Raw genomic sequence first — 23,452 nt, 5'->3', positions numbered from 1 at the left:
TAATTTTTTTTTTGTTGTCTTTGAGCTGTCTAATGTTTTAACTTACACCTTTCAAGTCATCTTGATCACTTGGTAGGCAGGATGAGGGGGAATTTATGGCGAATACTTCTTCTTCAAAATGGTTGTTTAAATATGTCCATCAAGTGAATTTCTTAAAAATTAGGACAAACTGTTTAATTAAGGTTAGTAAAAAGTAGATTGAAAACGTTGTGCATGACATAACATAACATAATTTGCTCCCAAAAAAAAAGAAAAAGAAAATGGGGTTACAGACTCTTGTCAACATATATGTGGGAAGGGAACCATCATCTGAAAGTTGCACAGCTGGAGGGGCAGACTGTTAATACTTTTTTTTCTTTAGAATTTTGCGCAATTTGTTGCTTATTGAATCAACATGAATGTAGATTAGTGGGGTATTATTTACTCTTCCAAGAAATGTGGACTTGCAAATGTATAGGCTCAGATTTCACAAAGACAAGAACTATGTATGGGGAAGAAAGTGCCTTACCATGCTTTACTGTTTCAAAATAGAACCTCTCGATCATTGCCCTTGATATGAAAACAAGGAACAACTAAGAAGAAATTTAAGTGTTCTGTACTATTCATCAATCCCAAAATCCTGGTTCCAATTGTTGGACCACAATGGATTGGACTAAGGAGGCAGGAGTGATTACTTAGGGGACCTCCCTTTTTCTTAGCATTTCAAATGAAAGTACATTTCATGGTTTACTATCGATGAATCCTGCTCAGCCCACAATTTGACTGATACTGCCCAGACAATGAGCAAAGCATGCAAAGTTTGCCTGAAATTAAGCTTTAATCCTGCATGCTTTTAAGGAGATCATCAAGAAAGAAAAAGTTAGGAGAAGTATAATGACTAGGGTTCATGCCATCACGCGGGAATAATAAAAAATAAGCATATACTTACAAAAGGCATTCCAAATGGTACTTTGCTTTCCTGTATTTGGCGCCACAAGGCTCTCAAAGCTTTGGTTCCAATCTGATGGCTCTAAAATGAAAGGAAAAACCCTTTTTCTTTTTCGTTGTTTTTCTTGGGCAAATGTGATTTAGTAAACCTTTCAAGTACTTATGACAAATTTGACGCAATTTTTGCAAGAAAGAGCATGAGAAGTCATTCAGATAAGGAACAGTTGTAGCCAGCAGTTGCCAAATAAGAACATAATAATTTCTCTCTAACAATTTGTTTATCTGAGCATTCAAAAAGTGACACCCTAATGAAGAGGAATGCTCAGTTTACAGTAGACTGGAGATTTAACGGAGGAGTATGGATGGCTCCCTAGCCCCTACCTCCAATCCAGACTTAAAGAGGCATCCAAATTGCTTCTCTGTCAGAACAGACAGTTTACATGGTCGACAGAGTTGAAAACACTTTTTAACAGCCACAGAAAAGTACGAACTGTGTGTGCACGCAGTTGCATATGCACAAATTGTACATGCTCAAGGGAATCCGTGGCTAAACGCCCCCAAGATAAGCAATTAGGCAGATATCTATAATCCTATCAAATTAAGAATTGCATTATGCTAATTCTAGAAACACTTCAGAAATCTCGGAAGCTCATTTTAGGATCTTGCTTTATCCTGCTGCCTCGGCCTCTTCCCCTGCCTTTACCCCTTCCTCGCCCTCTTCCTCGTCCCCGCATTGAAAATGATTTTCCATGCTTCATCTCCACGAGTGAATGCAGTAGCTCATCACACAAAATGCACCCACTATATAAAGTGGCTCCATCCTTCAGAGGAGTTGTTTTCTTGTTGAAATCCACCTCTATAATAGTGGAGTCGCACTCAGGACACCTACTAGGGGTGGTGGTGATTCTGTGAGCACCTTCAGGAAGGTAAACAAGGCAATTGCACATGTTGCAATGAAGTCTCCATTTTGGAGCACTGACGGGGTCGAGGACCAGCGTCCCATTGCATTCTGGACAGCCACAAACTCCTAATGCTATCAGAGAGTGCTGGCATGTAGGATGTGGACAAAGGATACAAGGCATCCCAGCTCCCTTGCCCAACTTTTCTGAACCCCCACTCTTAGTGGTGCCATATAACGTGCCAATGCCTTCAAATGGAGGACTGTTATAACAGTAAGGACAGAGAGAGAAGGACTTGCCCTCAGGGCCAGGCATGGAAAAGATCAAAAGCTCAAAGTTATCAAGAGGGCAAGTAAGTTCCTTGTACAACTGCAGAAGAAAATTTTCCAAAGTTAAAATTTATGAAAGACAGGTTTATTATAGGATTTAGGCAAATCATACAGAAGAGAGACTTTAGATGAATAAAATAGCAGGAGGAAGTATTCTATTTATCCAATCATCTATCCCTAGAAGCTCACAACATATTCAATCGCCTTGTCATCCTAAAGAGAAAAAGAAAAAAGATCACCACTGAGAAATAAAACAAATCTTTTATCCATTCATTCTATGTCTAAACCTGGCAAAATCATCATCATAAATGACTGAAATTAAGATGACAGTTTCAAAATGTACTATCAATCAGGAAAAGTGATGAAGTTGAGTTTGGAAAAGAATAAAGCAATTATTTGACACAAGATCTAACCCTAACCTACTTGTGAACAAATTTTGTCATACAGCTACTTGTACTTAAGGAGTACCATGCGTGAGGTTTTCCCTAATAGAGGACAGCAAATATTGCAGAAGTCATGAGGGAAATATGCAGGAGGGCTTAACATTTATGATGAAAAGATTAACTTTTGTGTTAATCCAAAAGGGGGTCTAAGATCAGAAATCCTCGATGGTCACTCGGATACCATCCACATGAGGACTTTATCTAACAACCAGTGGAGATTCAAGGCACTTCTGATGACAAAAGTTATTGCGACTTCTTTTCAGCACTTCAAATACTCATTATTTTAAAATCCTTACCTCCCTCGTTCTAGCTTTTCAGTTCCGTATCTGCTTTGCTATTTAATTGATGCAAACATAACAACAATATGGATTGACTAGTATCACATAAGTATTTTTTAACTGGATTCACTAGCATCATATAAAGTATCCTTCTGTCCTTTGCCAGGTTTTAGAACATTATGAAAGTACGGCAAGGAAATTCAGTCCACCATATTATCCTCACATCAGAGAGTTAGGAAATTGGATTTAGAATGTTGATCTGTTACCTTTATCAAGGGCAGTAGTTGGGATCTGGTCTACTAAATGCAAAAGTCAAGAACAGGTGCTTATGGAAGTCAAGGACAGCCTGCTAGCAAAAGTAAAAGTCAAGAACAGCTGCTTATGGAAGTCATGGGCAGCAACTGATTATGAGATCTGATCTGCTAGCAAAAGACAAGAACAGCTGCTTATGGGATCTAGTCTACTAATTGCACTAATCAAGGAGAGCTGATTATGGTCTACTATATTAGATGTATATTAGCATATATGTAATTAATACATTAGGGAGGTAGATATTCTGACGGAGGAGAGAAGGTACAGAGTTTTTCTATTTAAATGGAAAAGATGCACAAAAGAGGCATTCGGTCTTTGATCTAGAAAACTTGTCATGGTATCAGAGCCAGTTATTTGAATTTCTCAGCCTTTCCAAACTTTCTGAGTTGTTATCCTTCTTGGGTTGATTATTTTGATCAATCATTTGGTTTCAAGATATCCTTTTGGGTCAATCATATTGTGGTTGGCAGCTTTTCTTGTAATTCAGATCTTTGTTTTTTTTGAAAGAATGTCTATGGAAAACTCTTTGGGAAAAATACATACAGAATCTTTGTCCATCAAGTTCACTGGAAAAAATTATGCGGCATGGGAATTTCAATTTAGGATGTTTCTAAAAGGCAAAGAGCTTTGGAGTCATATTGACGGGTCTTCTACAGCACCTAGAGATGGAAAGGAAATTAGTCAATGGGAGGCAAAGGATGCTAGAATTATTTCTTGGATTCTAGCATCTATTGAAGCTCATATGGTGAACAATTTACGCTCCTTTAATACAGCAAAGGAGATGTGGGATCATTTGAAGCGTGTATATCATCAAGATAATACAGCAAGAAGATTTCAGCTTGAATTGGAAATTAGTACATGTAGCCAAGGTAATCTCTCTATTGAGCAGTATTATTCTGGATTTCTTAATTTATGGAGTGAATACTCTGGTATAATCTATTCTAAGGTACCAAGCGAAGCCTTAGGCGGTATTCAAGCGGTTCACGAAGATAGTAAGCGTGACCAGTTTCTAATGAAACTGAGGCCTGAATTTGAGGCGATTAGAGCTGGATTGTTAAATAGAAACCCAGTTCCTTCTTTAGACGTATGTCTTGGTGACTTGTTGCGAGAAGAACAGAGAATGGCTACACAAACTATCATAGGTACATCAAAGGAGATATCTGAAGTTGTCAATATTGCCTATGCTGCTCAAGGGAAGAATCGCGGAAAGGGACAAGTACAGTGCTATAGTTGCAAGGAACTTGGGCATATTGCACGCAATTGTGGAAAGAAATTTTGCAATTATTGTAAGCAAACTGGACACATTATCAAGGACTGTCCTACACGCCCTGAGAATCGAAGAGTCCAAGCCTTTCAAGGTGCTGTCCAAGACTCTAACACTATTGGTTCTACATCCACAGCCACAACACTTACTCCAGAAATGGTTCAACAAATGATTCTTTCAGCATTTTCTACTCTTGGACTTCAAGGTCAAGGTAAAATTGTTTCTACTCCTTGGTTAGTTGATTCTGGAGCATCAAATCATATGACTGGTTCATCTGCATCACTACATAATCTACGGCAATATACTGGTACACAAAATATTCAGATTGCTAACGGCAGTAATCTTCCAATTACAGCCATTGGTGATATTGGACCTTCTTTTCGTCATGTATTTGTCTCTCCAGGGTTGTCTACTAGTTTGATTTCTGTTGGTCAGATGGTGGATAATAACTGTGATGTACGGTTCTCTCGTGATGGTTGTCTTGTGCAGGACCAGGTGTCGGGGAAGGTGATCGCGAAGGGGCCTAAAGTGGGCAGACTATTTCCTTTGCAATTTTCAGTTCCAAGTAGTTTGTCTTTGGCTTCTATGGTTGTTGACAATAAAGTTGAAGTATGGCATCAACGATTGGGTCATCCAAATAATGTCATTTTATCTCATTTAATAAAGCATGATTTTCTGGGGAGCAAGGATCAGTGTTTTAATCATAAATTGTCTTTTGATTGTTCTACTTGTAGACTAGGGAAAAGTAAAATATTACCTTTTCCTAGTCATGGTGGTCATGCTAATACAAGTTTTGAGATCATTCATAGTGATGTTTGGGGTATTACTCCTGTTGTTTCACATGCACAATATAAATATTTTGTGACATTCATTGATGACTATAGTCGTTTCACATGGGTATATTTTTTGCGTACTAAAGCTGAAGTATTTGCTGTTTTTAAGAAATTTGTAGCTTATGTAGAAACACAATTTTCTACTTGCATTAAAGTTTTACGCTCTGACAATGGCGGGGAATATATGTCACATGCCTTTCAAGCATTTTTGCAACAGAGAGGTATTTTATCTCAACGATCATGTCCTTATACCCCTCAACAGAATGGGGTGGCTGAACGTAAGCATCGCCATTTGTTGGATATGGTACGAACCTTACTTTTGCAGTCTTCGGTTCCATCTAAATTTTGGGTGGAAGCTTTATCCACTGCAGTTTATTTAATCAATCGTCTACCTTCTCAACAATTGAATTTTGATTCTCCTTATTATCGTCTTTTTGGTGTACATCCTGATTATGGCAATCTACACACATTCGGATGTGTTTGCTTTGTTCACTTACCTCCTCATGAGCGTCACAAACTTACAGCTCAATCTGTAAAATGTGCTTTCATGGGTTATAGTACAACTCATAAAGGATTTTTGTGTTATGATGCTATTGCTAATCATCTACACATTTCTAGAAATGTGATTTTCTTTGAAAATGAGCACTACTTTCCATACCATGGTTCCTCGTCTGAAGGTGTTGTTCTTCCTAACTTTGATGATATTGCTCCACCAGTTGATCGATTTAAACCTGGGATTGTTTATCAGAGACGACAGGCTTCTTCATCACAACCTCTTCTTGACACTAATCCAGTCCTTGCTCCAACCACTCTTCGAAGGTCCCTACGTCTTAGTCGTCCGCCTGATCGGTATGGTTTTTCTGCCACTATAACTGACACTACAGTTCCTACATCCTATTTACAGGCAGCTAAACAAGCATGTTGGGTGAAAGCTATGAATGAGGAACTTCAAGCTCTTCAGGAGAATCATACTTGGGATCTTGTTCCTTGTCCCGATGGTGTTAAACCCATTGGTTGTAAATGGGTATTTTCTGTTAAATTGAGATCTGATGGCTCACTTGAAAGGTATAAGGCACGATTAGTAGCTCTTGGTAATCGGCAAAAGTATGGAGTACATTATGAGGAGACCTTTGCTCCTGTGGCAAAGATGACAACAGTTAGACTTGTTCTAGCTATTGCTGCTTCTACAGGCTGGTCATTGCGACAGATGGATGTAAAGAATGCCTTTTTACATGGCGATCTTCAAGAAGATATTTATATGACTCCACCATCAGGGTTATTTTTTACATCTTCTTCTGATGTTTGTAAGCTAAAACGTTCACTCTATGGCTTAAAACAAGCTCCACGGGCTTGGTTTGATAAGTTCCGTTCTACCCTTATTAGCTTCTCATTTGTTCAGAGCCAGTATGACTCCTCTTTGTTTCTTCGCAAGACTGATAAGGGACTGGTTTTACTTCTGGTTTATGTTGATGATATTGTTATCACAGGAAATGACTCTGCATTAATCTCTCAACTTCAAGAGCATCTTCAACGTTCTTTTCATATGAAAGATTTAGGTCCTCTACAATATTTTTTGGGCCTAGAAGTGCACTCTACCTCAGCTGGTATTTTCTTACATCAACATAAATACATCCAGGAATTAATTGCTTTGGCAGGTCTTCAAGATGGTCGGTCTGTTGATACTCCCTTGGAAGTAAATGTTAAATATCGCCGTGATGAGGGTGATTTTCTCTCAGATCCCTCTCTCTATCGGCAATTGGTGGGAAGTCTTAACTATTTAACTATTACTCGGCCTGATATTTCATTTGCTGTTCAACAAGTTAGTCAATTTATGCAGACGCCTAGGCATCTCCATCTAGCTGCTGTTCGTCGCATTATTCGCTATTTACTAGGCACTTCCTCTCGTGGTCTTTTCTTCTCCAAAAATTCTCCTATTCATTTGGTAGCCTATAGCGACGCTGACTGGGCAGGGTGTTCAGATACTAGACGATCAATTACTGGTTGGTGCATGTTTCTTGGAAATTCTCTTATTTCTTGGAAAAGCAAAAAGCAAGATAGGGTGTCTAAATCCTCTACTGAGTCAGAGTATCGTGCTATGTCCTCTGGATGTTCTGAGATCATTTGGCTTCGAGGCCTCTTAGGTGAGCTTGGGTTTCCCCAACTTGCACCTACTCCCCTTCATGCCGATAATACTAGCGCTATTCACATTGCTGCTAATCCTGTATTCCATGAGCGTACAAAACATATTGAAGTTGATTGTCACTCTATCCGTGAAGCATATGATGATCATGTTATTTCTCTTCCTCATATTACCACTGATCTCCAAACTGCTGATATATTTACTAAAGCTCTCTCCCGTCATAGACACAATTTTCTGGTTGACAAATTGATGCTTTTTGATCCACCAGCATCAATTTGAGGGGGGATATCAAGGGCAGTAGTTGGGATCTGGTCTACTAAATGCAAAAGTCAAGAACAGCTGCTTATGGAAGTCAAGGACAGCCTGCTAGCAAAAGTAAAAGTCAAGAACAGCTGCTTATGGAAGTCATGGGCAGCAACTGATTATGAGATCTGATCTGCTAGCAAAAGACAAGAACAGCTGCTTATGGGATCTAGTCTACTAATTGCACTAATCAAGGAGAGCTGATTATGGTCTACTATATTAGATGTATATTAGCATATATGTAATTAATACATTAGGGAGGTAGATATTCTGACGGAGGAGAGAAGGTACAGAGTTTTTCTATTTAAATGGAAAAGATGCACAAAAGAGGCATTCGGTCTTTGATCTAGAAAACTTGTCAACCTTGATTGTACCTTTCTGAGGAACATAATAAACTTCCTCACAGGTACCACAATAGAGCCGTGATGGCTGCATTGCTATGTACTTCATGTATCTCAAGCATTTGCCACATTTGCTCAGCGAACGTCCAGACTCAGAAAGTGGAGAAAACTGTGCTTCAAACAAGGCATCCATATTTTCAATCTGCATCAAGAAGGCATTATGTTCTAGAGGAAACCTTTAAAGGAATTAAATGACAAACAAGTACCCATTCTTGGGGCATACTGCGATGCTAAACTGGACAGAGGATAAAGAAACTTTTGCTTGATGCAGATTCCTTTTTCCTCAACTAAAGAAAGCAAAAAATTATTTGATCAACAAAATCATAAGAATCATGAACACAGAGCTTCAAGTCATGTAGGCTTTAAAAGTTGGCAGGCAAACTAGTACTTACTTTTTACTTGAAAGAATAACTTTACCATCAATGAACATGCCTTACCACATATTTAGGCTTGTACTAAGAGATTCTAACTTTTACACACAACCCAAAGGAAAAAGAAATAATGATAGAATCTACGTCCAGTTCACATCTAGGAAAAGAACTTGCTCTTAGAAAAACCCTAGGGAAGAAAACTTCAAAATTGGTTCTATGTTATCTAATGGACTTGACTCACAAGAAACTTTGGCGGATCGAATCAACCAAACTAAGTGTAAATTAGAAAACAGACAAGACAACTAAGGTGAAACAATAACTTTCTGTCTCATCACCTGCTTTACGAAGTAGCTGAACTTCCTTTTGAACTGTTCAAGTACATGCTGTACAACCAAAGCATGGTGTGCTTGACCTTTGGCAACGAGAGATATTTGGTGCTCAATAAAGCTACGGATGTCTGGTAAACATAAATCTGAATCTATACATTGATAGCCTCTGATCAGAGTGATACCAAGAGCAGTAGGAACCAATCTTCTCCCTGCTTGTACCTGCAGTGTTATACAACAAAGTACACTAACTTCAATAGCATGACATGAAATTATTACAATATGCAGAGAGTTGTTCATCTAGATTGGCATGTATTGGAAATTAAAGATCTATTGACAAACCTGTACATAATTCCGTTCACAGATGTTGTTAATATGTACAGGAATGGACGCATCTGTACCTATTCCATTCTTCTCCATCAGTGAGATCAACTCACTCTCACTTAAGTAATCTGGAGGCAGAGTATTGCCCTACATGTTTCCAGAAAAAGATGTTCAGGTAACAAAAAAAAAAGAGAATATAGTATTACTAAATGAGGAAAAATCCCTCCAGAAAAATACAGCTAGAAAAAACAGTAGTGATGATGTAATTGAAGATGTTGGACCAACACACAATATGACGAGACTAACAAAAATAAAATAAATTCAAAATAATATCACTCTAAGACAACACAAAACATCAATATACTAACTTATAGCTATAAATACATACACACAACTATACGTGTCTGTACTTGTAAAACTTGTCTGTGTTGACATGGAAAAGAAGATACATCAGCACTTCCCAATGCGTTAAAAATGCCAGCAAACCCCAGGCCACTAATCCATGAGACATGCAGACATATGATGAGCTTGTTGTATTACTCTGCCACTTATTTTAAATGATTGAAAAAGAAAACAGTATAAGGGACCATATGTAAGTAGCAGAAGTTAGTTACAAACAAAAGAATGGAAAATCAACTAAAAAGGAAGTTGTATCTGATAAGATAAACATGATGGCCTGAAATAGCATAATAAGTTCTAATGCTTCAATGCAATACCTCGTCAAGTTCAAGTCTTGAAATTGTTAATTTTTCCCCTTCAGTAAACTGAGGAAGATTCTTCTCAGAAACTGCCAACCATGGCATAATTGATGTGAATCCTTTCTGTATAACATTATATCCATTACAATGAAACAATTCTCCTCCAGCTTCAAATTCTATTTTTATCCTGAAGAAGGAACATGATTGCATGTCATATTTTCAACATCAAAATATGCACATAAACACTCGAGAAGATCAAGACTTTTAGCAAGACATTCATGTCAAGTGATCAAAATTACAATACACACTAGCTCAACTATCTTTGTCCATTAAAAATTCTCCAGTAATTGAATTCAGATAAGCGAGGCAATGCTTAAATTATGTCAAAGTATTCGAACATGGAGGATTGAGACTCATTCAAGAACTGAGCTATTTAATAGGAAATTGACAACTACATGATGCACTTGAAAAGTTGGTGCCACCATTCATTTTATGTGCACCAAACCATCTGCTTAGAGCAAGGACCATTCACAAGAAGCCTTCTCATCATCTCCCAGAGGGAGAACAGTTTAACAGGCTATATTGTGTGATTAGTCAGTGATAAAGGTCATATCATAAATTCCTAACCTGTTACGTGAGAGAAACACACACACAACATGAAAAGATCACACAATTTCTGACTAAAACCCACACAAACTATACATGTTTTATTCTAGTTCATTGTATTTAGCAGTGAAGTTTACAGGAAATAAAGTGTACTCCAAAGTTCCTTCACATTCACATGTATGAAAATACACTTCGAGCTGTGATACTTGGATGCTTGTCAAAATATGTGAATAACACAAGTTAGATATCAATGTATCAATGATTCGGTTGTTTAGATATAGCCGAAAAAGGAAGAAACTTTTAACAGTCTATGGAAAGTCAATGCTGATTGAGCACATTCAAAGATTGAAAAAAATAAATTCATCAGCATGCCAGGCCAACATTTGGCATTAGAATATTAAAAAACTCAGAAACTTGTTAAAACAAGACAATGCTGGAGAATTGGACAAAAGTGGCACAAATAGTAATCCTTAGAGAACAAATGTGAGACTAGATTATGAGATAGACTTTAGCTATCTAAAACCAAGAATACAGCTCTTACCTTCTGTACTTGCAGTCAGCAGACAATGTCCCTAGAAAATGTTGACAAACATACTGATACAACCTCCATGCATCGTGCCCTAGCATATCCTCGGTGGCTGAACGCATAGGTGTGATTGGAGGATGATCACCCGCATCAGTTCCTGATCGTGGCTTTGAATAACCATCAGCCAAAAGCTTCTGAGCATGGTCACCCCATATTTGATTATGAGCTTGTCCTTCTAGGGTACCTTTAAAGTCAAATGAAGAAGGATATGCTGTGCTCTCTGTTCGAGGATAGCTAAAGAGCACCAAGAAAGAATGAAACAAGCATTAGTCAGGAGGATCAGCAATATGAGGTACAGATATATTAAAACTTGAACAAAGTGCTATTTACAGAAATTGCATACATTTGCCCATATGGAGTGTTTTATTATTGAATAGAATGAGATTGGAAAAAAATTATTACGAAATTAACTGTTTCCTTTCAACAAAATCATAACCTAACCTAAATTTTCTTGAAACAAGAGAAGGAGAATCAGGACAGTTTCGGAAAGTGTATCAGAAGCCAATAGATCAATTAGATATGATAGCTAAGTTTTTGCAGGTACGCAAGTTGAACACATAGTGTACTATAGGTAGTATGGCTTTTGAATGCAGTCACAACTAAATCATTTCGATTTGGCAACAGCTGCACCTAAAGAACTAGAATGAATAGTGTACTACAGGTAGTTTGGCTTTTGAGTGCAGTCATAACTAAATCATTTCAAATTAGCAACAGCTGCACCTAAAGAACTAGAACTAGTGCAAGCATAGAATAAGGATTTCCATCAGTTTTCTATCATTAAACTCTCTCCCTCATAACCATCAATCTGGCACTGTCCATTTGAAAGCAAGTATACTGTATCTAAGTTTTGGAGGTCACAGTTAAAGCAATTAAAGACTTCTTCAGGTAGCAGTGTGAGCATATGTTGGTTTTTTAAAAAATAAGCAGAAACCTAATATATATATATATATATATATATATATATATATATATATATATATATATATATATATATATATATATATATATAGCTCTTTTGTCGGGAAACTTCAGATAGAAGTTAAATAGAGAATTTACTTGACTAAAAGCCATTTATGCTATAAGCTTATACATCTAAAATTAAGCTTATAAGTGAATGACTACATTTATACAGCTACTATGTATAGTATTTCAAAACAAACTAGGAGATTGAAATACCGAGATGAGAAGGAAAAACCTGATGAAACCTTGGGTGTATAAGCGCTCAGCTAATTGCATAGCCAACTGAGGTCCGAAGCCTAATGCGCTTGAAGCAACCTGGAAGTGTTAAGATGTCATTATTTTCATACACGACTCCTTCAGGATACCGTGGAGAAGATCAAGTAAACCTAGACATATGTTTATATTTTTATTTTTAAGGTTCCCAGGTAATAACCTTTTTTTTTCCTTCTCCTAAAACACAAGGTATTAGCCCCTTCATTTTGCGGCACTACTTGACTTTGAAAAGGATACCTATACCAATAAAGGGTTCTCTGATGCTTCTGTTCCTCGTAGGGATATCAAACAAGAAATCTCTCAAGTCATTGCTGAAAAACTTCACTGTTACCACCAAGGCACCCCCTAATGTGTATAAGAAAGAATATGTCTAGTCCTAAAGTATAGACATTTGAAGGAAGAGAGTGGAGAACAATGATATATGATAAAACACCTATTTTTGGATAAACTGAAGTTGCAATTAAATTTCTGATTCTCTGTGTTTCAAGGGATACTTTTAATGTCTAGATGGGAGTTAATCCGTCAGTTTGAACTTGGTCCTTCTATTCCTCAACTGTCGTAGAAGGGCCAGTGAACGATGATGTTACTATTAAAAGATGGCAGCTTTTGCTTTCAGACACAAGAATCATAAAATAAAACAGGACAGCCTCCCTCTGCTGTCTTGTTACGGTAAGCATTTGCAATCAAAATGATAGAGAAAAAAGAATATGACAAGGAAGAGGTCATTGGATAAGTTAACCATTTGATCATTTTCATTTGGTTTCTGTCAATGCTTCAAAATTTACCGCTCTCATAGAATATCTGCCATTTCAAAAAAGTAGAACACGTAAAAAAAAAAAAAAATTGTAGACCACGTGGATCTTGTCACTGGTGACTGATAAGCACTAGTTTGTAAACTAAAGTAATATCCCTTCCAGCAGTGATTTATTTTAGCTGCCATCAATGAAGCATTGAGACTGATATAAGGGTCTATCAATATTATGCACTACTGTTCTCCACACTTTAGCCTGTAAGTCTTGTTCCTGGCCTCTCTCATATTTCCTCTTTCTAGCTTCTAATTTTTCTGCTTTTTACTGTTCTAGTGTGTATAACCACTTTTAATGTTATTTTGTACACTGAGCAAATTATTGGACCCATTCTAACGAGAAGACAACAGTGTGCTCTTAAATTAGTAAACCTAGCATATATAGACCAAAGAGATCAAAGAAAAGAAAGTGCTATAAACTACTTTTTATCTGTTATCACTCTTACCTTCAGAAGGTTCACTGTATTAAGACCAGAAGGACGAGTTTTACATTCATATTTCTCTGATATGGTTTTGACTTTTAGAATTCCATCTTCTGCTACTAAGTTGCGAAACATGACAGCAACCTGAGATCAGTGAAAAGTACGGCAAACATGAGCATGGAAAAAAAGAATAGTTATTACTGCAAAAATCAAATTAGAGTGATCCTCACATCAATGTCAAAAAGCTTATTGCGAGCCCATTCCAGTTTGAGTTCATAGCCCTTGTGTAATATATGAGGATGCAAAACCCAAAACTTTTCTGGTTTGAAAGAGGTAATTTGTAGGTACCGTTGCACGCAAAATCCAAGGGTAGGCGTTTGACAGGGACCATAACTGAAAGAACAATATAATACTACTAAGTTTACTACTAAGTTGTGTGAAAAAGAGGACTTAACTGCAACAGTTGAGTTTATAGATCGCATCTTCAAATAGTAATGCTGATGAAGACATAGAACAATAAAAGAATGTGTAAAATCAAATAGATGACATCCTAAATGCTGCACCTAAAATGGGTTGTATTACTTCAGAAGTTTAATAGTGACATAGTTACAGCATATAGTAATCAATTCGAGAGGAAAGAATAATCCATTGAAAGAGATTTTATGTCTTTGACAAGCCCTAGGGCAATAGTTTATGTTACAATAGATAAAGTTTGCAAAAGTGTTGAGACTATGAAAGACAATTCAATTGAGTTTATAGAACTCACAAAAAAACTCAAGCAGAGTTGACTATTAAACTAAACTATATTAAACAACACAATTCTGTGCTCCTGTGTTAGAAAGAAGAATGAGCGCTGTGCTGTAGGGCACAATTGTGAAGAACTATAATGCTGGCACTATTTCACCAAATGGCTGGCCTGCAAACATAAGAGGACCTAGCAATTGTTTGCGGGTGTTGAGCAGTGCCCTTATTTGGTTTTGATAACATCAGTATAAAGAGTTAAATCAAAGTAAACCCCTCCTGATTTCCAAGAAAGTCAGACGAGAACTTTGTTGTGCTTTGGACTGAATTGGGAAAAGGATAGAAACCCTCCAAACTGATGGATATTGAACTACACAGCTTGAGATGCAATTATCAACATCAAAAAAGGATTTATAAAGAGCCATACAAATGTTTTTTCCCACGAACCCTAAAGCCTTACAGTTTTCTTTCCGTTTCATATCTATTATTTTGATGCTTTTCTTGTTGTTGTTCTACCTCCTGTACCTCCATCTAAATCCCATATTAACATCTCTCTACTTTAACCTTTCAGCCATTACCAACCGGACACCCTGTGTACCCAATCCTTCTACTCCTACTCTCTCTCTCTCTCTCTCTCTCTCTGTGATTAGGCCAAAGCTTATTCATCAGAGAACTGCATCCACATAACGCATCAATCCAGAATCATTCAAGCTTTGGCTTTCACAGATTTTGACTCCCCACCAAACAAGGTTCAGCAAGCGGCAATGATTTTTGATCTGGGAGTGCATGTATTTAGGAACAATGCTTTTAGGATTCACAATTTTTGGCATTAATTGGTTACTTTTTGGGGCAATTTTTGGGGTCAAGTCATGGTGGGTTCATAAATAACGCAATGAGATGAATTTTTTCTGCAAAGCCTGTGAAGTTTGGAGTAAAAATTGAAGAGGAGTTGGTGGACCTACCGCTGTTCATGTCCAATTACGGCATTTTGAATGACAGTTTCAGAAAAATAAAAGCTGATTTGAGATCAATGCAAAAAATGAAGCAGACCATGTAATATAATCCAAAAGTTGTTAGTGGAAAAGGGTGGCCATGGTGGTAAATGGCTGTCAGCCACCAATGGCTGCCAACAGTGCTGCTGCAATTCCATGGCTGCAAGTTCTTTGGTTTCTGACAAAGGAGATGGGAGGAAGAAGAAGCAAGACAGAAAAGAACAAAGGGAAAACAAAGTTCAAGAAATTGTTCGTAAGGCTTGGAATGGAAAAAGGAAAGGAAAATATAAGAAATGAAATTCTAAAGAAAAATATTGAGGTTGGTATAGACATTTAAAAAATTGTTTTGAGTCAGTTTTGAACGATTCCCTCCATTTTCCATTTTAATCCATAGCACCAGGATATACGTACACTAAAGGGAATTATCTGACTTTTATGGAAACCACAATGGGTTTTTTGTATTCTCACCCAGCATAATTTTTCAGGCAACTTTTAGACGGTTAAGAGAGATTGAAGACAGATGCACTATCAAGTAAGCTAAGAAAAGAACTAACGATATGACTCTGGAATCAAGATTGCCATATTTCCCATTGAAGTAACTAGTCTGGAACCGAGTGAAAGCAACTCCAACTTTCAAGTCAATTTCTTGACGGGCATCTACAGCCAATGCTTCATCTCTGTTGGGTTCAACAAGGTTCTTCATGGCCTTAGAAATATCTTTCTCGGTGACAGATGAAAATCGCGCACGATGAACTCTTCGATCATCATTTACATGAAATCCAGTGGATTCAATAACTGGAACAGAAAATACAGGAACAAAATAAACCCTCGAGTAAAACAGACAAACTTTGCCGGGTGTACAAGTACTACACACCAGCCATGTCTCATCACCATCAAGAAAAAAAATTAACAAAGAGCAGATTCATTTAACAATCGTGCATCATGTCTAAACCAATCCAGGTAAACAACACAATTAGTTTAAAAACCCAAGAACAACACAATTTCATACGCTAGTCCCAGTACAAAATGAAGAAAAATTAACTGAATAAGTTTGTTAGGACAAACAATAAACATGTTGCATACAAGCACAGCAATGATTTGATAATTAATAGTATAAACTAACAATCTCTAAAGATTAATGATGTTTGATATATAATTGCTCCCATCAGAACAATAGTAGTTCTAATCCATGGAAGTATAATTCGTGAGCTCCTACTCAAAGTAAAATTTAAACAAATGTATAATTTGCTGCAGCAATCCCAGACTTCTCGTGTCAAATGATACTTCAGAATACTTTGCTTAATGTCAAAGATGAAGGCAAAGCTGAAGATATTTGTGGAAGTTAACTTTTAAAGTAGTTTCTGTGCTAACTCTGAACATGTGAGTCTGCAACCTATTCATTGTTGTGCATCATTAATCAGATTTAGCTACTACTATTGACAAAAACATGTCTTACCTATTCCTGTTATTAAGGACCAATATCACTTGTGTTATATCTCACTTCAAATGCCTTTCTCAATCTAGTGGTAAGTTCAGACTATCTCCAGCGAACCTACTGGTGGGCAGTATAATTAGAAACTTGAACTGCACCTTACTGTTTATGCATATACATAGACTGCTGAGGAAGATAGGGCTGATTCTTACAATGTGGACTGGGAAGGTACTAAAATTAATACCTTAAGCAACAGGGGACTGTTTCTTATCCAGGGAAAGATATTTGGAGGAACAAAGCTCCCCTCAAAGTTCGATAGCTCATCTGCATTTTGGATCTTGTGTAAAAAGAAGAGGAAAACCCCCTTTTGTTAAGCATCTTGAATCTATCAATATACATTTATGACAATGAAGCCACAAGGAAGTTGTGGTAGATGTTTTTCAATCGACATCCAATCAGTTGGTAAGAGCATCGAAGAGAAGATGCCTAATTGCTTAGTGCTGCTAACAGGATTTTGAGATAGCTGGCTAATTGCAGGAGATAGCATATTGCCCCAATTTGGACCACACATAAAGAGCATAACGGGACATGTTTTTTAGCACAAGACACCACTGAATGAGGTCAAGTAGAACTTCCATGTTTTAATTTCCCCCCTCTGGGGGTGAAAAGAACAAAGTTCCCAGAGCAGCAATCAATTCCCAGTTCCTTAAATTCTTTAACCTGCTGGTTATGATATCCACACTGAATTCTGCCTGAAGAACGGCTCTTCGCAGATCACTCACTGATAGTAGTTTTCTTTGTTTTGACAAACTCAACCTCTGTCCAGCTTGTGCAAAGTTGCCTCAGAACAGCACTTTCAATGTGCACCACATAATGGAATATAATTGCAATCATTTACTATCATTCATCAAGTATGAGAATGAATTACAAAAACACAGCTAACCACATACCTTCAAAGCATATGTTTTCTCCTTCACGGTCACAATCCAACCATAACACCAGGTGCCCACAACCACGAGCTTCTTGGCTTAAATGCCTACAAATGTGAGCCTTCCTTCAGAAGATTAGTAAGCAATCTTCTAATGCATAGCAGGAATATACATATAACAAGTCACATCACCAAACTAATAGTTTCTACACTCTTCAGTTCATGGTTAAGATTTGATTGGGGATGCCCTCAATTAAAAGGCCACAAACCTTTTGTCTGAAATAAATATTCCAAATATTATATAAATATGGATGTCAGATTCAGAATCAAAAGTTTAAGGGAAAATCATTGCCATTTCACCATTTAGTGGCATGAAAAATCCATTCATAAGTTAAATTTCTAAACAGAAACTGTCCAGCGAACACCAAAATATACTACCATCAAGAAAATTTTTTACGCTTTAGAAATCGAAAAAGAAGCAGAAGATATAGTAGAGTTGGCTCTTATTTCTAATAATCTAGCTACTTTTACTTGATAAAATGGAGAATTAATTCTATAAACTGTGACCTGAATATAAACTACAAACAATACAAAGCTTCTAGTATTGCAAGCAACCATTAACTAAACTAAAATAATAGAGAAAGATGTTGAAGCTGTCTAATTTTTCTTTTTCTACTTTGTCTTTGAGCCATGTATTACCATCAAAACTCATGCCAAGATTTCCTACACCACGAACACCTCTCCCCTGGCCTGAGAAAAGCGAAACCCCAAAAAAAAAAAAAAAGTAATTGCAAGTATACAGAGGGAAATTCAACCAAGCTAGTAGAATGATATAAAAAAGTTGCTCTAGCTCAGTTTATGAGATGCCAATCATAGAAAGAATCTCACATCATTTGGTGTTTTTAAGATGTATACTGATAATTTAGTGAAATTACAAGCCATTTAGAACCACAAAGATCCTCCAGCCTTCCTTATGAGGATTAGAAGAATGATATGAGCACTGGATGTGGAAAGCTCACATCTTCTACAGACTTATTTGCATAAAACTACTCAAGTTTCATATATAACTGACTACAAACACTTCTTTTCAAAATGAGAACAGTCAAGAACATGACTGACGACCTTTTTAAACACCCCAAAAGCTATTATATCAAATTTTGTTGTCAGTACTCAAACTATAGAGAAAGGGACAGACAGGAAAAACAACCGTCTTTTCACAAGTATTCATTTTGAGTTGAAATATAACATAATTTTTTTGTAGATGGAAAAAAAAAAGCACATTTCCCGATTTCAAACAAATATAATGCAAACAACAATATTCCCGATTTCTAGATATATGAAGATTCTATTGCATGAAAGCAAATAGAAGAAATTTGAGATGTAGTTTCAGAAACCAAATGCAATTAGGGATCAACTGGGAAGATTTTTTTTTTTAATAGTAGTTTCTTAATTTGCAATCATAGATCAGTAGCTAATCCAGCTTTATGTGCCACAGAGATAGAAGGATAGATCAATATTCACAGTAAGAGCAATATTTGCAATTCAGCTGACAAACTCACCTTTGGATTAGCTTCTGTCTTACGAATTGGTGCTTCAAAAAGATCCAGAGGATCTGTAGTTGTCCAATCTTGATAAGTTGCCGGGAAGTCTACACTAGATTTTCACAAGAGATCACATTCAATAATGACATCAATCAGCGAAAGCAAAAGCAAAAGCTTTGGGGGCAGTGATGCTATGGAAAGTGTGAAAAGTGTATCAGGAGATATGGGATGTAATAAGACAGGAAGAGAAGCAGAGTTTGGCAAATGAAAACATCAAAGGTTTAGATAAACATAGTCCCACACCGTCAAGGGGTTCTTTTTCTTGATTATAACATCTGAATCCCCAAAAGAAATACAATAACCGACATTTGACAACCCAGACATCTAAAAGAGTGGACAAACACCAACTGCCCAAAACACTTTGCTCACATATTTTTAGCATATGAAACATTGTACACTTAAAAAGTTCTCAAGACAATTGAATTAGCATGACAGAACTGGATAATAAAAAGCCAGGGATTATTATCTTCTACACCAACCTGAAAACATGACCAATCACAGAAGTCACTTTAAAATGAGCCCGAGATCCCAAAAACATCCCATCAAACTCATGGACCTCTGTGGTACCCCTCCGAGTTGACATCTGCACATATCACTCAGTGAACACCAGACCCTTTTTTAAACTTATTTATTCTTTGCACAACACATTGCAGCGGATATACAATTAGAAGAGCATGACAAACAAACAGAAATGAATAAAGTTGAAGGTCTGTACACTGCAACAGCTTGCCATCAACAAAGTTATTGAAGAGATCACAGAAATTACACAGGTATAATGGACATTCAAGCTGATACAAGTAAGCTGACTAACTCAAGTTCTCCACCCCTCACAGGAAACTACAACAACAATATCAACAACAACCTTTTTATGCATTACAACTTTACTCCAAATAAAGGAATGCTTAATGGTGTGGATCAAAGCCTTGCAACAAAGAATGTCATAATCATCATAGCATGAACACTGACAGGTAATCATTGAATTCATAGCACAATTGTCAACCAACAACACTTAGTTGAATAAGATGAAAGAAAGAAAAAAGATAGCTTGAAATGGTATTTTATCTATTTTGTAGTATAATATCAACATATAAGTAAAATGACCGAAATGAGAAAGAAAAAACACCATCAGAATTGCAAGAGCTGAACACTTTCAAACAAATGAATCAAAAGTATCAGAATAGTGCATTTATGGTTTTGGTATCCATTTAATGTAATATCACCCACCTCAAAAGTAAAATGGAGAACCAAAATAATTCTTGTTAGTTCTATATCTTGAGATAAGATTTAATCCCTTAACAATTTAAAACTGTAATCATATGCATATTTAACAGTCCTAATTCTTAGAAGTAATTGTCCGTTCATCACACTCAATTCTAAATGACAACAGCAGAGATGACCAGTTGGCCATGTTTGGTTCAAGCAACTATCTGTATTTCATCCAAGAAAAAGCATTTAATAATTTTAGAATACTTTTTTAATATATTCTTGAACTTAAAACAAATTTAACAGATTCACAAGGTTGCAATGGTTATATGAAATGCACCTAGATTCTGGCACCCAAGAAGCAACTGAGGGTGTACTATTTTTCGTTACTTTATTCTGTTAATTGGATTAAGCATGAGGTTTCGTAGCACCTAAGAATATCACTTATAAACCAAAAATGACAATATTGACACCAACAAAAACCTCATAACCTGGCTTGTCAGGCCACTAAAAAGTGAAGGACTTAACTGCAAGTAAGCAAATCAGGGGTAGGACAAATGGAAGCATACATTGTATGCACAGAGCTGAAAAAAAAATAGTACATTTGTCCCCTGTCAACCCCAGTCCCACTTCTTCGACCTCCGCACCTAATCTTCATGGGCACCATAAGAATTGTAAAAGCAAAGCCCTAAAATTATTTGCGCTGATAACAACCATGAAGCGAAAAAATTTTGCACATGCTAAACCTCCATGAAAATTTCCAGTCACAATTGTCTGTTTACATAATTATGTAGGGCTTAAAAACAAACAAAGCAACTGTATATTGAATCACACTCGGATCGATAAAGAGTTCATTTAAGCCTGGTTTGCCAAATGATAAAGCCAAATATCGATAAAGTTTAGTGCTTTTTGCAGCCTCAAACTTAAATTCTATAAGTAGAAATTTTGAATTTATGTGCAAGCAATTCAAACTACTCTAGCTTGGATCGATAAAATCTCGTTTCTGTTCAACTAAAAAGAGATAAAAAGCATAGCTTGAACACAATTTCAAACTCATTAAACTAGAAAAACATGCTCGACATGCTCTTGGGCTCATTAAACTGAAAAACAAGCTTGCACACTGAGAAGTGTTCAACTTGATTAGAATTGTTTGTACACTAAATTTACACACCAAATTCAGTATATCAACAAAGTGGGACCATTTTATGCCATATCTTATACATTTCGGACACAGGTGGCTTACACATTAATTTTTCTATCCCCTTCATCAGAATAATTCCTTAAAATAACAAGATATATAAGTTTCAGCTCAGAAATAAGATAACCAGTATGCAAAAGTCCGAAAGTAAAACCCAAGCTAAAAAAATAGATGCAAAAAAAAACCGCTAATTAAGGAAAAAATTTGGTAAAAGAACGAAATGAATACACATACCTGACCATTAGAGAGTACTGATGCAATTGACAAAGCTATGCTTGGTTTTTCTGCTACCTGAAAAAAAAATTGCCAAAATTCATATAAAACAACTCAAAATTAGGGCAAAATTAGTAGATATACAACTGGAAAAAACTGAAGGCAGAATTCTACTGACCATCAGAACTTTGGGCGCCATGACGAAGCAAAATCTGACGCAGCACTTTTCTTTCCTTTTTTCTTTTCGTTTTTCGGTTTTTATTTTTATTTTTGGGCCGCGTGGGAGGAAGGAAAGCTTGTGGGTGGTCGATTTTCCATAGGGAATTACTTGTGGGCTAGCCCCAGGTTGGATTAATTACATTTAGACCCCCAAATCTTGAGGATGCCACGTTTTATTGCCTGAAACTTCAGAAATATAAACTTTTGTCCCCACAACTTAAAGGGTATTTGCACTTTCATAACTAATACCTAATGAATAGTTAATTAAGCCTCAATTTGGAGGAAAGGGAACACCCAGACTCTTGTTTTCACTCACCAAGCTATAAACCTCTCCTGTTTTTCCTTCTCTTTCAACAATTGCAAAGAAACACACACATACAAGATCTAAAGTAACTCCACAAGTTGGGTCAAAAGGCAATTGCTGACTTTTGGGCCAACCCGAGGACCTTAAGTTCTACACACACACACCTCTCAAAATCGATGTGGGATAGGGAATTTGGAGGAAAGGGAACACCCAAACTCTTGTTTTCACTCACCAAGCTATAAACCTCTCCTGTTGGCCCAAAAGTTAGCAATTGCCTTTTGGCCCAACTTGTGGAGTTACTTTAGATCCTGTGTGTGTGTGTGTTTCTTTGCAATTGTTGAAAGTTAAGCCTCAATTTGGGGGAAAAAAGTTTCTTCATTGTGTAAATTCGGCCCCTAAACTTACTAAATTCTTTTGTTTTGACAATCAAAAGTTTTGTACTACTAATAGTAAGGCTCAAAATATTTTGTGAAAGTCATCAGTGTACTCTTTCAAAAGTTTTTAGCTTAGCCCTTTGTTAAGTTTAAGTATTTAAAGCTCAATCTTAAAATTTTTCAACACAAAAACCAACAAATTTTGGAAAATCCTGACAATCTAAAACAAACAGAAAAAGATCATTTGAATATGTTTGATTATGTCATTTTAATTCAACAAAATATGTAAAGATTTTGATTTGTCTTTTTACTTTATGTTCAACCTGCTTGATTAGTATTTTGTAGTGATTCCAATTGAATAGTATAATTATTTCTATTTTTGATAAAACAAATTTATTAATTTAGCTACCTATAATTTATTTATTGGGCTTAGTATTGAGCTTGGTGCGGCGTACCTCAACTATCGATCATGGATTTGGAGGGGAACTCTTTAGTTAAGAGAGGTAGTACTACCAACCAAACATGTTAGTGTTAGAGATGGGACTCATACTTCATTTTGATGTGATTATTAGCATATTATAGGTCCCTCATATAAGCATTTTTCTAAGAAGTTGCTACTCTCAAAGGCAACAAAGATCATACAGTGAATAAGTTTATCGTTGATGATTGTCAAAATTGCTTATTGATAGGAAATTCAATACAAATGTAAAGAAATTGAACGAGGCGAGAGGGAAAGTATAAATGAGA

The 23,452-nt window shown here is 36.5% G+C and overlaps 1 protein-coding gene across 3 annotated transcripts; it reads right to left on the bottom strand.

Moving 5' to 3' along the window:
• Window positions 1–1,164: 1,164 nt before the first annotated feature.
• LOC140037631 (DNA topoisomerase 3-beta-like) lies at window positions 1,165–22,139 on the bottom strand. Of its 3 annotated transcripts, XM_072082236.1 has the most exons (15): window positions 21,987–22,139; window positions 21,830–21,886; window positions 19,674–19,777; window positions 19,153–19,246; window positions 17,616–17,715; window positions 15,788–16,028; window positions 13,731–13,893; window positions 13,525–13,644; window positions 12,236–12,315; window positions 10,996–11,274; window positions 9,867–10,035; window positions 9,169–9,297; window positions 8,836–9,048; window positions 8,092–8,271; window positions 1,165–2,195 (listed from the first exon to the last, which is right to left on the bottom strand). In XM_072082236.1, exons 1-15 carry the CDS (start codon window positions 22,005–22,007, stop codon window positions 1,560–1,562), a joined length of 2,586 nt encoding a protein of 861 aa, XP_071938337.1. In that variant the 5' UTR covers window positions 22,008–22,139; the 3' UTR covers window positions 1,165–1,559. The 3 variants fall into 3 exon arrangements, with proteins under 3 accessions (XP_071938337.1, XP_071938339.1, XP_071938340.1); XM_072082238.1 differs by lacking the exon at window positions 21,987–22,139 and having other exon boundaries at window positions 19,153–19,241; window positions 21,830–21,846; XM_072082239.1 differs by lacking the exons at window positions 17,616–17,715; window positions 19,153–19,246; window positions 19,674–19,777; window positions 21,830–21,886; window positions 21,987–22,139 and adding an exon at window positions 16,910–17,497.
• Window positions 22,140–23,452: the final 1,313 nt, after the last annotated feature.

This window comes from Coffea arabica, chromosome 3c (genome assembly GCF_036785885.1).
Source record: "Coffea arabica cultivar ET-39 chromosome 3c, Coffea Arabica ET-39 HiFi, whole genome shotgun sequence".
NCBI classification, from domain to species: domain Eukaryota; kingdom Viridiplantae; phylum Streptophyta; class Magnoliopsida; order Gentianales; family Rubiaceae; genus Coffea; species Coffea arabica.
This window is presented reverse-complemented; position numbering and strand designations above follow the sequence as displayed.

Excerpts from the sequence above, each read along its gene's own strand:
- LOC140037631 (XM_072082236.1), bottom strand. The coding sequence starts at position 22,007 with ATGGCGCCCAAAGTTCTGATG. Across the intron at positions 17,716-19,152 it reads AGACAGAAGCTAATCCAAAG|GCTCACATTTGTAGGCATTT; the intron begins GTGAGTTTGTCA and ends TTCTGAAGGAAG. Across the intron at positions 2,196-8,091 it reads CTCAGAAAGGTACAATCAAG|TTGTACAAGGAACTTACTTG; the intron begins GTTGACAAGTTT and ends TTTCTTCTGCAG.